The 16,923-nt window shown below is 36.8% G+C and overlaps 2 protein-coding genes across 2 annotated transcripts; both read left to right on the forward strand.

Moving 5' to 3' along the window:
• On the forward strand, positions 1–2,769 carry LOC122005821 (heat stress transcription factor A-2b-like). The gene is made up of 2 exons (XM_042561040.1): positions 1–1,135; positions 1,868–2,769. The coding sequence occupies exons 1-2, from the start codon at positions 830–832 to the stop codon at positions 2,606–2,608; spliced, it is 1,047 nt and encodes a 348-aa protein (XP_042416974.1). The 5' UTR covers positions 1–829; the 3' UTR covers positions 2,609–2,769.
• Positions 2,770–6,751: 3,982 nt separating this feature from the next.
• Positions 6,752–15,192, forward strand: LOC122005825 (peptidyl-prolyl cis-trans isomerase CYP63-like). The gene is made up of 14 exons (XM_042561044.1): positions 6,752–6,932; positions 8,182–8,278; positions 8,383–8,437; positions 8,726–8,814; positions 9,061–9,085; positions 9,170–9,208; positions 9,306–9,423; positions 9,618–9,778; positions 9,858–10,248; positions 10,339–10,478; positions 12,116–12,335; positions 12,494–12,838; positions 12,916–12,996; positions 14,725–15,192. The coding sequence occupies exons 2-14, from the start codon at positions 8,201–8,203 to the stop codon at positions 15,071–15,073; spliced, it is 2,091 nt and encodes a 696-aa protein (XP_042416978.1). The 5' UTR covers positions 6,752–6,932; positions 8,182–8,200; the 3' UTR covers positions 15,074–15,192.
• The last annotated feature ends 1,731 nt before the right edge of the window (positions 15,193–16,923 follow it).

Below are 16,923 nucleotides of genomic sequence, written 5' to 3' on the forward strand. Positions count from 1 at the left end.
CAGAGGAGAAAAGTTGCTATTTTTGGCCGTCCTTTCTACCCCTCTTCGCTCATGGCGGTAACGCGGCGCCCTCCCGGTATCGATGACACACTCTCTCTTTCAGCTCACTCTCCAACAGAGCTAACGATTCCTAAACCCGCATTCTATTCGACTCCAAGCAAGAATATCCGGTAAATTCAACCTTTTTTCTTCGTCAAAGCTTTGTCGGTCGATTTCGGTTGGATCGTTCTCTCCCCTTTTCGTTCTGCTTTTCCACCGATTTCCCTTTTTTTCTAAGCGAAAATCGGGTGAAGGACTGATTACCGTTGTTCATGCTCACACCTCACTCTTTTCCTTTGTTTTGGTGGTAAAGCTTCAGTAACTGCTGTCTCGGCTTCGTTCGAATTCCATTTGTCGCATCAAGTTCAGTGCTTGTAGTGTTTCTGCAATTTGTTCTTTGCAAAGTGTTGTATTTCCACTCTTTTCTGTTGATATCTTGGTAATCCGAGCAACGAATTTGGTGGTAAAGCGTCGGTAATTGGTTTCTCTGTTTCGTTCGGATTCCAACGGTCACTTCATATTGTTCTTCTCGATTTTGTTCTATGCTTGCTGTCTTCCTTGGCTACTATTTTCCTCCAAAAAAATAGAATCTTTAGCTCTAACCTGAAACTTCTGGAGAATATAGCATTTTGCTTCCTGAGCGGAGTTTGTATCTATCTTCGACCCGAAGATTTGTAAACGTCTACATCAGAATTGCTTTTCCTTGTATCTATTGCCCTTTCGCAGTAGGACTATTTACTTCCATCTTTTACTTGATTTCCAAATTCCCGCTCTTGTCTTCGCTTAATCTATGAATCACATTGTGAAACCAGTGAAAGAGGAGCACCAGGACTTCTCTGATGCTTCCTCTGGCTCTGTCAATGGAGCCGTGGATCCTCCTAGGCCACTAGATGGGTTGCATGATGTCGGCCCACCGCCATTTCTGACAAAAACCTATGAGATAGTTGATGATCCTAACAGTGACCAGGTTGTGTCATGGAGCCCTACCAACAACAGTTTCGTTATCTGGGATCCTCAAGCATTCGCGATGACTCTTCTTCCTAGATATTTCAAGCACAACAACTTCTCCAGCTTTGTCCGGCAGTTAAATACCTATGTAAGTATTTTTTTAATAGCTCATTTAGCTCTCTCCTAGCGAACTGTTAGCTGTAGATGAACTATTGAGTAGGGAAAGTGTGCAAAGAGAAGCAACAAACACTTCAGTTTACTTGCAGAGTTGCATCAGCAAATATGCCACTTCATGCACATAAAAATGCTTTACAGATAACTGAATTTTAGTTGCTTTGATCTTTGTATTTGGCTGAATGGAGGAAATAATCAAACATAATTTTGTATGCTCAGATTTAGTTTGAGAAAATGTGTTCACCAGATATTTCATTCAGTACCTTCTTGAAACTTCAAACAGTAGTGTATCATTCTTTTGTCTTCAAGTTGTAGGTATTATAATTTCTCAATGGACAAGCATCCTTATAAAGATTCATGTCAGGAGAACAGAAATTGAACTTTTTAGTGACCTTGAGTCGATTTGCTATACAATTTAATTGGGACAAGATCCTATACTACTTTCATGTTAGGATGTTGAGTTACTGGGATATTTTCTTTTTCCTGATCTTTCCTAATTATTATATCCAGTTCATTGTGAAGGAAAGTTGGCAAAATGGTTAGGTTTTTCCACTGAAATTGCAAAAATTTGTGTTTCAAGTTTATGTTGCCACTTTCTTTGTAGAACACCATCCATTGATTGTTTTTCGTTACTGAATCTGAAAGAAGAGTTATGTTTCACCAGACAGTTCTAATCTTACTTTCTTGTCGGATATTGTTGATGCAGGGCTTCAGGAAGGTGGATCCTGATCGGTGGGAGTTCGCAAATGAGGGATTCCTGAGAGGCCAGAAACATCTCCTTAAGAGCATCAAGAGAAGAAGGTCAGCTGCTCATCTTCCTCTGCAGCAGCAGCAGCCTCTTGGTTCATTCCTCGAAGTTGGAGAATTCGGTCTTGAAGGCGAAATTGACAGGCTGAAGCGCGACAAACAGTTACTGTTAATGGAGTTGGTGAAGCTGCGACAGGAGCAGCAGAACACGAGATCCAGTCTCAGAGCTATGGAGGAGAAGCTGCATCAAACTGAACTGAAGCAACAACAGATGATGGAATTCTTGGCACGCTTGATGCGGAACCCCAGCTTTTTACACCAATTGGTCGAGCAAAAGGAGAGGTTCAAGGAACTCAAAGATGCGATATCAAGGAAAAGGCGACGACCAATTGAGGGAACTAATGGAAGTGGCATCCCAATCAAAGTCGAAAGCCATGATCTTGCAGACTTCAGCATGGAGGCATTGGGGTTGGACATGACCATGGAGATGCAGGGACTGGTCAGTGAGGATGATTACCAAGAACAAGCAGGGCTGCCAGATGGGGATTTGAATGAAGAATTTTGGGAGGATTTGTTGAACGAGGGGATCGACAGCGGCGGTGAAGACGAGTTAAAACTTGCAATTGAAGCAGGAAGCAGAGATGATGTGAATAATTTAGCTGATAAATTAGGGTTCCTGAGTTCAACCAGTCCCAGGTAGGATGGTAAGCTGTAAGCATGTGTTCAATCATAATAAGCTGCACCAAGGCATCAGATTTCAAAAGTCTCCTTGTGTCACGTAGTTCTAACTGCTTAATTTGTATGAGAAACTTTGGAAGCAATATTCCGGTGTCATGATAAATAAAACATCGATGTTTATTAGTTGGTAGGTGTTTTGAGCTTGTTCTATGTGTTCTCACTTGCAATTCTGTTTGTCGCGGTCTCGTTTAAAATTCATTGCGACGGAATGAATCTTCGTTGCAGGGGTATTTGCGGAAAAAATTAGGGCCCTAAATTCGGATAGATTTAGATTCTAAATTCAAATTCGTATACGAATAGCTTAATTAAAAAAACAATTTTTTTTATTAATTTTTCTATAATTTTATTACTGAACCCTAAAAAAAATCTACTGATATTTAAAATAGTGGATGATCTTGATACTAGGTCAGAAATGATAGTTAAGATGATGTGCCAGTTAAAAAAGGAGGTAGTAGTTAGGGTTAAAGACTATGTGTTCAGACAATTCATTTCTTTACGTCTGGATAATTTTATACTGATCGGATCTCAGGACTCAATTCTTTCACTTTTTATGGGTAAGGCTCCTAATTTAATCCCTAGTGAGACCCCAATCTAATTTCGATCAGCTTTATGTCGGTCGGATCCCCAAGGCTCAGTCCTCTCTTGGGCATCATCCCAGCCTTAGTCCCCGTCGGTCTCTTAATCGGTTGGAATCCCTAGAGCTAAGTCCTCTCACTTCTCATAGGCAAGATTCTCAATCTACCCCTGATCAGCCTTTTAGTCAGTCAGAACCCCAGGGCTCAGCCCCCTTCTCACAGGCATCATCCCAGCCTTACTTTCGGTCAATTTCTTAGCCGGTCGGAAATCCAAGGCTCGTCTCCTTCTCCCGGGCACCATCCCAACCTTACTCAGGTCGACCTCTTAGTCAATTGGAATCCACAAGGTTGCCCCTCACTTCTCATGGTAAGACTCTTAATTTACTCTTGGTCGATTTTTAGCCGATCGAACCCTGGGGCTTAGTCCCCTTTTCCTGGGCACCGTCTCAACCTTACTCTCAGTCAATCTCTTAGCCAGTCGACCCCCATAAGGACAACGCTGTCAAATAATCGCAATAACTTGTCAGAGAATAACAACTATTCATTAGGGGATATTCCAATACTCTACCATATACAAATCGTGGAACCTTCATCTACCCAATGGAAATCTGTTGTACATCTCCTTTCACCCGACACCCTCTGGCATTCAACATTCTATGATGTCTTACGATTATGGAGGTTACAAAAAATAGTATAAAAAGAGGGTCATTTCTGTTGACCATGTATGCACTAGACATTAGTCTTACTTATGCGCATGCATTTACTGTTCTTCCTTTTTTTTTTTTGCTCGGCCTCTCTTCTGACTTCAGCATCAGAGGGTCTACGTTAAAGACTTCTTCCCTAGTTCTTGTTATAATGCTTTTGGATGATTGATCTGTGGTGTTTATAGAGTCGTGGGTACCATTGGTGATCATCTCCCTCAAGTCCTAGATTCCTCTCTTTAATAACGTTTTTGTTTTCGTCACCAATACCCTTATATGACTCAGCTTCCGCTTCCGAAAGGGATCATCTACTAAGTTTTAAATCCAAGTCCATCTCGATCAATCCGAGCTTGATCTAATCCTAACACAACTCTAAAAACTCTAAATCCGACTCTAATTTGAATCCGTAATTCAAACTTAATCTTTTTTTAAGTCAATTCGGATTGAAGTTCGGATCAATTTTTTATATCCTTAGAAATAACTATGTATTTTTAACATTGAAAAATTCAATAGGTAGAATGAAAATAAAAGGCTCCTATTTTTTTTAAAAAATATATATTTAAAAAATATTTTTCGTTTTAGAAATATCTTTATTAGTGTTTTTAATTAAAGTCAGATGATTTTAGTTAAATGAAAATTCTTTATAAATAATATATTATTATATTAAAATAATGTTTTTAATTAATTTTAATTTAAATTATTTAAATATACTTCATTTTTAATAAAATTTAATTATAAAACAATGTTAAAATAACAATATGTTTAATTATATCATTACAATAATCAAGTTTTATTCAACTATATATAGATTTTTTAATTATTAATTATATTTAAATAAATTTTTATATTAAGTGTAAATGCGTCTTTTCGTACGCTTTATATAATTTTATTTTTTAAAAAACATTTGTATATTTAATTATATTAAAAACATTGCATGGAATGCCATGAATGCTATGAAATAAATATGGAATGTATTTTCATAGAAATTTTATGTTGCGGTGTCATTCTTGCGGTTTTGTTGCGGTAGAGATGAATTGGCATTCCACATCAAAGCCAAAAAAAAAAACGCGGCATCATCTCTCTTCTTGTCTTCTTCGCCGACCTCGCCACAACGCTGCCGATTCTGGCCGCGATCGGTTTCCGGCCGGAATACTCGCCACAAGCTTGAACCTAAGTACTTAGAATGATGTGAAACTAGGTCTTGAGTTCGTCTAGTTCTTATTATTATATTCATTCTCTCAAATATTAATTTGATCCAATAATTTTTACAATAAGGAGAATTAGAAAAACACATAAAAACTGATTTTATATCATTCCAAGATCTCTAGATTTATCAGTCAGTTTCGACTGAAATCGACTGATGGACTAGAGACATTGGAATGATATAAAATCAATTCCTATGTATTTATCCAGTTTTTCTGATTGTAAAAATACTATTAAATATTAATTTTACCTAATATATTTAGGGCTATAAACAAGCCGAGCCAAGCCGAGCCGAGCTTAAAATGAACAAAGCTTTTGGAATGAGTGTTCAAGCTTGGCTTGATTTATTTTTTATGAGCTTGAGCTTGTTTGAAACTTAGCTTGAGCTTGGTTCGTTTAGATGTTATCAAGCTCTCAATTCAAGCTTGGCTTAAGCTTGGTTCGAGCTTGGCTTGAGCTTGGTTTGAGCTTGATTCGTTTAGATTTTATCAAGCTCTCAATTCAAGCTTGGCTTGAGCTTGGTTCAAGATTGGCTTGAGCTTGGTTTGAGCTTGGTTTGTTTAGATGTTATCAAGCTTTCAATTAAAGCTTGTTTGATTGTTTGAAACTTTTAATTGTTTGATTAGTTATTAAAATCGATAATTTAAATTTATTTATTTTATTTTATTTTATTGTTTATTTAACATATTGAAAAGAGTTTTATTAATAAATATGATTCGTGAACATTGTTCACAAACGTTATTCACGAACATTAACAAGTTGAACACATATGTGTTCAAGTTTATTTGTTTAGCTTAATGAGCTATTCAAGCTTGTTTGTTTAATTAATCTTATGTATATTGAACGAATATAAACAAGCTCTTACCAAGTCGAACACCAAGCTTGTTCACGAACGCTTGGTTCATTTACAACCCTAAATATATTGAGAGTAGAAATTTTTTGAACATAAATCAATCAATATCGAATAAAAAACAAAATCAATTAGAGTGGCCAAAAAATCAGACTGGGAATAGTTATAGGGGTAAAAATATAAATGAACACAGGATTTGGTCATTTATAAACTACTCTATATAATTTCGGATTTGGTAAAAAAAAGCTAAACCCCCCTCACTTTTTATGGATCAGGGGATAATCCACAATGTAATTGTAGTCGGATCGCGACCGTGATTGATTGCGATCCTTTTCTGGATTCATCTTCCCATCTAAGTTATAGTTTGAGTCAAGATGGGTGGTCGGAGGTCGTCCCACGCTCGATGCCTGGTAACCCGACCACCCGCCCACCGTCGACGGCCTCCAGTAATCTATCCCCATCCAAATTACAATCTGAATGGGAAAGTGAACTCAGTCAGGGATCACAATCAATTATAATCGAATTACGATCATGATTTAATCATAATTATATTATAGACCATCCCGTAATCTAAAAAATGGACTGGAGGATCCCATTTAAATTCAACAAAATGCTCCTAATAAATTTTAAGCTTTTATTAGTTTACCTCCTAATCATTCAGCCGAGGGATACAATGACAGTTTTGAAAAAGATAATGGCCGTTTTGATGAATTTACTAATTTTAAGACTCAAATATATTATTTTGGACTGAAATGAAATGCACCCAACTTAGAAACCCTAGAACTTATCTAAATAATATTCCCTTCTCCTTTCTCATTCTCGGTCTCCCTTTGCTTCGGCGGCGACGTCGCACCCTGACCTGCTTACTCCGCCACCTCCCTAACGCCCCCTGAACTCCACACAATCGCCGCCTCATTCTGCTCGACTCCTGCGCTCTTCTGTCCAACAATTAAAACGGTGGGGAAGCCCTCTTTTTTTTTACTGACTGATACTCTACGTTCTCCTTCTGAGTAGATTTCTGATTTACTATCTAGGAAGAATTTGATCGATGCGTATCTGAATTCGTTCAGAATAAAATTTTTTTAAAGGAAATATCCATGTTCTTCTTAGCCATTATTGCACAGTTGTGACCATGATTCATGCAGAGAAGAATCATATAGAAACATTAGCAGATCCTTGGTATTCTAACTTCTCTATTAGCTGTTGCTTTAGGGATGGATATTTAGGCAATGGAGAAGAATGGTATTGCTTTTGTGGTTGATCACCCATGGCCTTGTTTCCATTCAGTGGATTCTGATGGAGGAATTACATTTCTGATGTTTTAATAAAGTAGATGTGTTATAATCTTAACTAGGTTCAGATTGCAGAGTGCAACACAACCACCAGGTAGTGTAGAGTGGGATACTACCGGTCAGATGGATTGGCAGATTCACTTGTTCAAGAAATTGGATATAAGATATTAGAAGAAAAAAAATTACGGTTTAAGTGCCAACATCTATTCTTATTGTCTCATCCTTAAATTAGGGGTGGGTGAAAAATCTGATCCAAGGGATATCTGACCTGACTAAATTCAATCCAAAAGTTTGGATTGTTGTGTTATTTTTTTATATCTAAGTCAATTTACCAGTTAACCAGACCTGACCCTACATTAAATTATATGAAGATATAATTTTCTCAGAATTCAATTGCATAGATTGTAAATCACCCATATAGGATCTCATGGTTTGTCTTGGAGACTTTAATGCATTGTATGATTATTATGTTATATGTTTATATTTATAACTGTATGACATTGAATATATTTTTTGAGATCTTTTGTTATGAATATTTAATTTATAATAACATAACTTAATTCTTGGTGCATGAAACAATTTTTCTTGTATTAACATTAGTAAGTAGTTTGATGTGGCCTAAAAACTGGTAACTATTCCTATCTGATCTGACTTGTGTTGGTTTGATTCTACCCAACTTGGTTCTGGGCATGGTTTGGGTTGATATTCCTTGATCCGAATAAGGGTTGTGCTAAATTTTAGTTGAAAACCAAATTGGCCTGACCCATGTTTCCCTTACCTTAAATAGGATCTTTGAGAGTTGAGTCTTTAGTTCGATCTTTTCGGAAACAATTTACAGTAATGATGGTTGAACTGGGAATATATATATTCTGAATTACTATTTTGAGAGGGATTTTTTTAACAATTAAATGCAGCATTTTCAACTAAGGAAATATGGCAATGAAGAAGAATCCCATTGTTTTTCTTGAGATTTCGGTGGATGGAAAGCCTCCTGACAGAATGGATATAGAGGTAGGTATTCTACTGGTCTTCATAACTAGGCTTATTTCTTTGAAAGATATCTGGTTACATTTGCTATACCTCTGTGTTACTTTTTGTCTCCTTTGATCATACAGCTTTTTGCTGATGTAGTTCCAAAAACTGCTGAGAATTTTCGAGCACTTTGTACTGGTATGTTCTCCAATACCATTTTAACTCTCCACAGTAAGATATGACTAGTACTTTTAATGAAAATTAATCCACACAACAATAAATACCCTGTAAGGTGCATCTTTTCTCTGCAGAATTGCATGCCATATAATATGTAGATACTTGAAGGTAATAAGGATCTTGATTCTTGACTGACTTAACAGTGCTAAAATATGACATTGTACCATAGAATTGCAAATAGGCAGATACTTCGTCCCTTATGTTTTTCGTTTTGTGTTATACTAATGAGAAAATATTCATTTTGTCAAGGTGAAAAAGGCATTGGAGCTTCTACAAAAGTACCATTGTGTTACAAGGGTTCAACCTTCCATCGAATTGTGAAAGGATTTGTTGCTCAAGTACGTCTCTTTCCCTGTTCATTGTTGTTCAAAAAATGATTCATAGTTGCTTTTCATATCCATTCATTAGGATGTATCCTGTTGATACTTCTTTATTGGGTTATTTCTTTTGTTTCCTTGTCAGTTATGGAAATATGTTTTCTTATTTATCATTTTCAATGAGTTAGTGTAATTTGGATTTTATTTTTATAATAATGTCAAATAGTCAGTTATTATCAATGGGAAATGATGTTTATTATTTAACAGGGTGGTGATTTATCAAGACAAGATGGTATTTCTTTGTTATGTCCAGGCTTCTACTTTCCATGTGACCTCTTGCTAATACTTTGAAAGCCAATTAATGTGCTATTTCCAGGCATTGGTGGTGAGAGCATATATGGAAGAAAATTTCCAGGTACATTGGGGGGGGGGCACCACATGGTTTCTGGCATGCTATTTTGTTTGTTTTAATCATGGAACATGTTGTTCTGATGCCAATCTTTTCTTTATAGATGAAAATTTTAAGCTCAAGCATTCTGGACCTGGCTTTCTATCCATGGCAAGCTCTGGACCCAACTCAAATGGGTCTCAATTTTTTATTACCTTCAGGGCTGCTCCGGAGCTTGATGGGTAACTCTTTCCTTTCTGTGAATGTTTTGGATGGACTATGATATATGAAGATTCGCTGTTTACGTACATATGAAGATTTTGTCTTTGGTTTACTCTCTAGTTAGCTATGCAACCTGAAGGCTGCTATTTCTGCTGGTTACTTTTTATCATGACACCTTACTGATGCTCACAACATATATATACATGTTTTGCAGCAAAAATGTTGTGTTTGGGAAGGTACTAAGTGGTTCAACCTTGTTGAAGAAGATAGAACGTGCAGGTTCTGAGAAAGGAAAAACCCTTTACATGGCAAAAATTGTTGATTGTGGTGAAGCTTCTGTTGGTAAGACTCAAGTTGCACCAAGAAAAGAGAAGGGTATGATCTGGAGCATGCATGAAAGCACAAAGCACCGTTTGTTTTGCTAGTTTATCTGACACATTTGTGGTTCTTGCAGAGAAGCTTAGAAAGGTCAAATCAGATAGCGTATCTAGTGATAGTTCTGATGGAGAACAAAGGTCAAATCAGAAAAGGAGCATTAAAGATGAAACAAAGAAGAGAAAGAGAAAATACTCATCATCAGATTCTTATAGCTCTGATGATTCTGATTCCTACACATCTGATAGTGCCTCCAGTTCAGATTCTGATTCAGACCCTCACTCATCTGATAGTGCCTCTCATTCAGATTCTGATTCATCATATACAAGTTCATCAAGTGGTTCTAGGCACAAGAGGAGAAAGAGAACAATAAGAAAAAACAAAGATAAACATGGTAAAAGAAAGAAAGATCGTAATGGAGATAGGTGGCAAAAAAAACATAAAAATAAATGTACTTACAAACCAAAACGGTATGTTGGTTAATGCCAGCTTCAATAAAGTAATTTATGTGTTGCAAAAGAAATGCAAACAATGTTTTTAAAATGTGTCCCATTTTATAGGAGCTCAAGAAGCACCAGTGATTCAGAGACTGAAAGTACAAGGAATAGTAGCTCTGATGGAGAAAAACCTCGTCATCATGATAATATTGAGAAAGCCAAGCAATCAGCACAAACTACTGATATCTCTGCTAAAAACGATGGTAATTGCTCTTATTTACTTCCTTTCTATCAGATAAGATTTGTTTTCAGACTAAGTTGTTTTGTATTAATTACTATGGTATTTTACACCATTCCATTTGTACTATTTCATACAATGATATGTTTCTTGTTTGTTTCGTTATTGTTTGTGTTTGCCAATTTGGTAACAAAATTTTGACTTGCAGCTGTTGGTCTGTTTTGCATACACATCCTCGGTCACTTATATGGCATATAATAATCGATATATTTCAATATTTTCAAATTCTTGTTATTGGTAGTGTCAAATGGGTCAACCCGTGGCTGAGCGGGCTGAACTGCCAAAAACCCACCATATGGTGGGGCTGGCCCGCCATCTTTAACCCAACCCAATCCAAGGTAGGTTGTCGGTTAGTCGGGCCAGCCCACAAGCCCACTAATGAATAAATAAATAAATATATAAAAAAGGTTGAAACAAACCCATTAAGTTTTTCATTTTAGTTTTAAATTTTAAAAGATTTTTTTCCCCTCAACCCACAGGCCAATTCGAGCCCACCACAAGACGAGTGGGCCGTGGGCCTATGTGGGTCGGTCCGCCTCTGGACCTGCCTTAAAATGAGTTATAAAATCTTAATTCAACCCTCTTAAATTGTTTGGTGGGGCGGGCTAACCTGACGGATTCAATCCAAATTGACGGCTTTACTTGTGATGGTGAAGGCCCATTTGTTTTCTTATTTTTTGTAAATGGAAAAAACTATGAATTATTAACTAGTGGTATATCTCTTCCTTATGTATGCCATAAGTTTGGTTTCACAACATTTATGTGGATGACAACTTTTGTTATATGAACTGATATTTCAATATAATAAAGAATGACTTAATTTTATTTGAATATTAGTAGTGATGTACTCTTCTATTTGCTCAACCAATGGATAAGTTCATGTAGTCAACCCCAAGTAGTTTGGGTGGCTTGAAGACAACATCTATGAACGAGCTCAAATACACTGATATCCCTCCATAAAGAATGTGAAACTATACTTACATTTCAAATGCTCCAAAATAAAGATTACAAGCTTGTGGCTCCTTTCATTCTATGTATCCATTTTCTGGAAATAGAGGTACTGCAAACTTAGATCATCCCCCCTCATACTTGGCTTTTCGTTTCATGCAAGAATATTAATTAACTTGAACCTCAGTTTCAGTGATCTGTCGTTCATTAAGTGTCCAAAATACATGAAAAGACAGATATTTGTGCGACTCATGATTGTTTAATGTCAAATGGCTGATTATACTTTCTGCACTATAAACATGGATTTTTTTTGGTCACTTCACATATCTCTTTGTATGTTGACATTGTATAGTAGCAAAAGATGGAGTCCGCCACCCCAGCGGTCCCACACGGTCGGCCCTACGACCATATGTGAGGAGATAAATCGGAAAGTTGTAGTTGGCTAGTGTGGGGAAGCTTTTTTTCCTCGGCTTTGTCGAGATTCAAATCCTTGTCTTATGGTAGCAACTCTGTCTCGTACTAGCCAACTCAACCCTGTCTTGGGGGTTGTTTATTGACATTGTAGCATGATATGAAGATAGCCAGATTTTCCCCCCTTCCCAATTGTTATTTGTGTTGGTTTCTGAAAAGCTGAGCATCTTGAATGTTCAATAGGAAGGAAACAATCTCTTCCAGAAGCACCCGTTAAAGCAGTAGCTACTGGAAGCCCAACCAAAAGTGGAAGGATAGATCTTGATGTTAATGCCTCACATGAAGCAGGACATGCTTTTAAAGAAAAGGGGGATTATCCTGAAGCACTGAATCACTCAATTATCAAATTAAATGAAAGGACCAATCAACCTCCCAATTCAATTGAGAGGTCAAGACAATCCAGGTATTACTTGTGTATGCTGGCGCTTGCATTTATAGTCTCTTCTGTAATTGGCATTATATGCAATTTGTTATGCAGGTATTACTTGTGTATGTACATATACTGGCTCTTGCATTTACAGTCTCATCTGTAATTAGCATTATATGCAATTTGTTATGCAGGAGCCCAATTAGACCTAAAGAATATTCAATCGGAAGTCCTAGGGTTCCCCTAATTGTGGAGCGTACATCCAGCCCGACCAGAGCTCAACATTCTGGTGGTGCTGACCAAAGTTTGGACAAAAGAATAAGTAGAAGAAGCAAAAGTTGTTCAAGGAGTCCAAGGCAGGAATTGGGTTCAATTAGAAAGCCATCACCGACAGGTCCTCCAAAACGCATTCGGAAGGGACGTGGTTTTAGTGAACAGTATGCATATGTAAGGAAGTACAGGACACCATCACCAGAGCGTTCTCTTGTTCGCTCCCACTACTACAGAGGCAGATATGAGCAAGAAAGAGAAAGAAATAGGTATCTGTGGACTTGAAATAATTTGCTTTAATCTTGCATAGATCTTCTATAAACATTGATGTAAATTCATCTTTTAGGTACCCAAGGCATCCATTCTACGCTGATCGTTCTCCAGTAAGACGGTACCGAGGCTCTCCAAGAGGCAATAGTCCACCCAGGTACTTGCCGCTTATGTACTTTTACATTTATAGTTTTTTTCCCCTTCTATTAATTTTTCTTTTAGGTATAATTATTGCGTTAACTTGATTGAGCTTGCTCTCTGGAGTCAATGAAATTACTAGATGAGGAAAAAATGTGTCTGTTTGTAGCTGAGGAAAACTATTAACACTGATTGGTTGCAGTCGGTGAAGGCTGATTCCATCTTTCTTTAGAATCTTGGCATCTTGTGAAGATTGTCTAAGATATTTTAAGAAAACACATGACAAATGGATGGAACACACACTTGAAGTTACAGTATGGTTATTGCAATGCTAAGTTTAATCACTCAACTTTGATGCTGCTAGCTTGGCCGTGTTACTCATGATACAATTCTAACTTGACTTGGAACCTCACCCTTCTCCTTGTCTTAGTCTCGATCAAGAGAGAACATTGCTTCCTCTTTTGTTCAATGGATGCTTTTATCTCTCCTTTAAATAAAATTTTAATTTGGATATAATTGAGAATCCAACTAAATTTTTTAACGTGAAATATCAAACAATATGATTTTATTGAAGCTACATAATTATATATTATTGGATAAAATCCTTAAATTGTTAACTTCTGTTTAATATAACAATATCGTTGTGAACTATATGTGATTAGCTTCTTGGATCATATCTCTTTATTGCACATTTGTACTCTATGTACTTCTAGTACATATCGTATATTAATATTTTAGTAAATAATGTGTATTTATTTGTCTAATTATATTAATTTTACTATTTGTTATTTTACACTGCCTATTATTAATATTAAAATTTAATAAAACAAAAACATAATAATGCTTCCAATTGATGAACTTTTTGTTTTGTTTTCTATTGTATTCTCTCTTAAAACAGCCTATTGTAAAAAGCAGGGTAAGATTGCATACAATGAATTTTTCCCCGGGACCCCGCATGGCGGGAGCTTCGTGCACCTGGCTGTCCTTTTTTTTTTTCCTATTATATTCTCTAGTAAATAAAATAATTTTATTCTCACCAACCCTCTTTTTTGATTCTCTATTGATTTGATTCTAGTGATCCAACCATAGGCTATGACTCTTCATCGTTTTTCTGTTCCATCCTGAACCAATGAAATTCTGTAGCCATGGTCAAGAGGCAAATAGAGTTTCCCCCCTCTTTCCTACTTGATAGTTCGCATATGGGCTTTTGAACTATTACTGTGTTTACTTGGATAGATAAAAGAGAAAACAAATGAAATAAAATAAAATGTTTGATTTCACTTATTAACTTGGAAGGAACTAGAGAGAAGAGAAAGTTATTAATTCCATCCATTTCCTCTCAATTCTATTTCCCTCCCAAATCGGGTTGAAATGGACAAGAATAAAGTTTTACACACTCATGAATGGAAATATGTCAGCTGTTGGACAAGATAAATGAAATAGGTGAAATTATGATGATAGAGTTCATTTCTTTTCATTTTCCGAAAAAAGGACAGGAGGAGAGGGTGGAGAGAAAATTATGCAAAAAAGAAAAAAAAAAAAAGGAAAAAAAGAATGCATGAGAAATGGAGCCTCGTGTGTAAATTTATGGCTCTCTTCCTAGCCCTCCCCCTGCCAACATCCCATCCAAGTGAACCAGTCAAAAAATTCGTTAAAACTGGTACATGCTACTAGCTGTTGAATTCCATGAGGTCTTCCTATGTTTCATTCTCACATTCCCTTTGTGATGTTATTCTCTTTTTTTTAGATATCGCACCAGAAGGGATCGGAGCAAGAGCTTATCACGTAGTCCTGTTCGTGGCTGGCAGAGGGATCGGAGCCAGAGCCGAAACCCCAGACGAAGCCAAAGCCCTTTGGATAGGCAGAAGCCTGCGCTAAGCAGTCAGCTCCATTCTCGCCTTGGTTCACAAAGACACAATCTTCGCTCTGCCAGAGGGCGATCAGGATCAAAGAGTCCTGGCCGTTCGAAGTTTAGATCTGATGCAGAACACATGGACACTGCTGATAAGGGAAGATCTGGAAGCAGCTCTCGGTCAAGCAGCCCTACCGCTGCCAATGGACTGGTTGCATACGGAGATGGGAGCCCTGATAAGTAGCTCCTGTGCAGAATCAATGTTGTCGTCAGGATTGTTGACTTATCTTTGCTTAGAAAGTTGCTCAGGACTTGCCAAGATGGATTCCTTATTATCTCAGATTTGAAACTGCATTTTCCACATCTTTCAGGTGTTTATATTCTTGTATTTGAATCTTAGAACCTATTTACCTGTGCCCTAGTTTCGGTTTTGGCCTCGGTCTCTGAGAAGAGACGGACAACAATTGATCGAAACTCAGTTGCATTGCTCTGCACCAAACCTGACTCAAAACATGAAGATCTGGGGAAGAAGAATTTATATAATTCTTAGTCATGGCCTTCTTTTTATATAGGATGGAAATGAGAAGTTAAAGATCTATTTTGCCTCGTCCTCTTAGAGCAAAGGTGATATCACTCACTTCAGATGATCTAGTATTGTTGGTCCCATGATAAGATGCATCTTTAGTATATGGAGGTTATGCACTTAATGAGGTATTTTACGGTGAATCATTTGATCGGAATGAAATTTGGAATGGGTGCATTTCATGATATGAATCACTTGAAAAATAAACTCAATTTCGTGTGGCTCTTATTCGTTTAGAAAATGTAGTTCGAGGAACTATATATGAAGAAATTATACAATTGATACCGTCTTCTTAAAATTTAGTAACTTCAACTTCATTAACCACTTATGAATGAATTGTTTTTCCACTTATGAATGAATTGTTTTTTGGCCTACATCTTTTATCTCAAGTTTTGGATTGAACTAATTGGGTTAGACACTTAAGAATTGTTCTCAGGATTCATTGAAGTAAATATCTATATAGATCCAAACTGCACCAACGCACAGGTTATTTGGCCTTTGTTCTCATTCTTAGACGAGAAGAAATAGCAGGAGTGTAGCTTCGACGGCACAAATTAGCAAGGAAAGGAGGGGCTTTAATTGGCGGCCCATTGCCTCAGTCCTTGTCCACATCTAGAATGTTGGCCTTATGACGGCTCGTTTTAAGAACAGGTTGCACCATTTGACGGCTGCCACGTAGGACTAATTACAAATTTGTTCTGTGGGTCGCATATAAATATTGCAATCAGCAGCCGTTGTTGTCTTGGGTGATTCGCGGCATCCGAGGAGACAACGAGAGCGAGGAAGAGATCGAGAGGTCCGCCCTGCCTCACTCCGTTCGCTCTCCGTCTTCCACTGCCGCCCCTTCTTTCCAATAAGTGGCGGCGCCGGAGCTCGCGAAGTCTGCCGACATCGTACTGGCCACTTGCTCAGCGGAGCCGATGCAAGCGTTCGTCGTCGCTGGGTTGAACTTCGCCGCGGTGACCTACCTGAGCCGCGACACTACATTTCAATTCGCCGTCTCCGCTGAATCAACCAGGAGAAGGGGTTTGCGGCGGCAGGGCCAGCACAAGACATAGGCTAGTAAGACCTATACCTCTCCTATTATATTGGGGTCTGCAAATTTTAGATATATATATCTATATAAATTAAATATCATCGAATATTAATTTTAATATGAGTATAGATATTAAATATTAAAATTATAGTTAAAATAAATTTTAACGGAGATTTATTTTTATCGGTAATTTTAATTTTTTATTAGTTAAATTATATTGGGTCAAAAATTTTAAATTTTAAATTTTTTTATTTTTTTTATTCGTATTAGATTTAATTGATCATTTTAATTTTTTACTATTAAAATTAGATTTAGTTGGTAATTTATTTTTATTTTTTTATTAAAATTTAATTAGTAATTTTAAAATTTTTAATGATAAAAATTTAATTTATTAATCAAAATTAAATTTTGTTAATAAATTAAAAATATTTATTGGTTACACTTAATTGATATATATTTTTTTTGATAAAAATAT

The sequence above is a fragment of the Zingiber officinale genome, chromosome 7B (assembly GCF_018446385.1).
Source record: "Zingiber officinale cultivar Zhangliang chromosome 7B, Zo_v1.1, whole genome shotgun sequence".
Classification (NCBI taxonomy): Eukaryota; Viridiplantae; Streptophyta; class Magnoliopsida; order Zingiberales; family Zingiberaceae; genus Zingiber; species Zingiber officinale.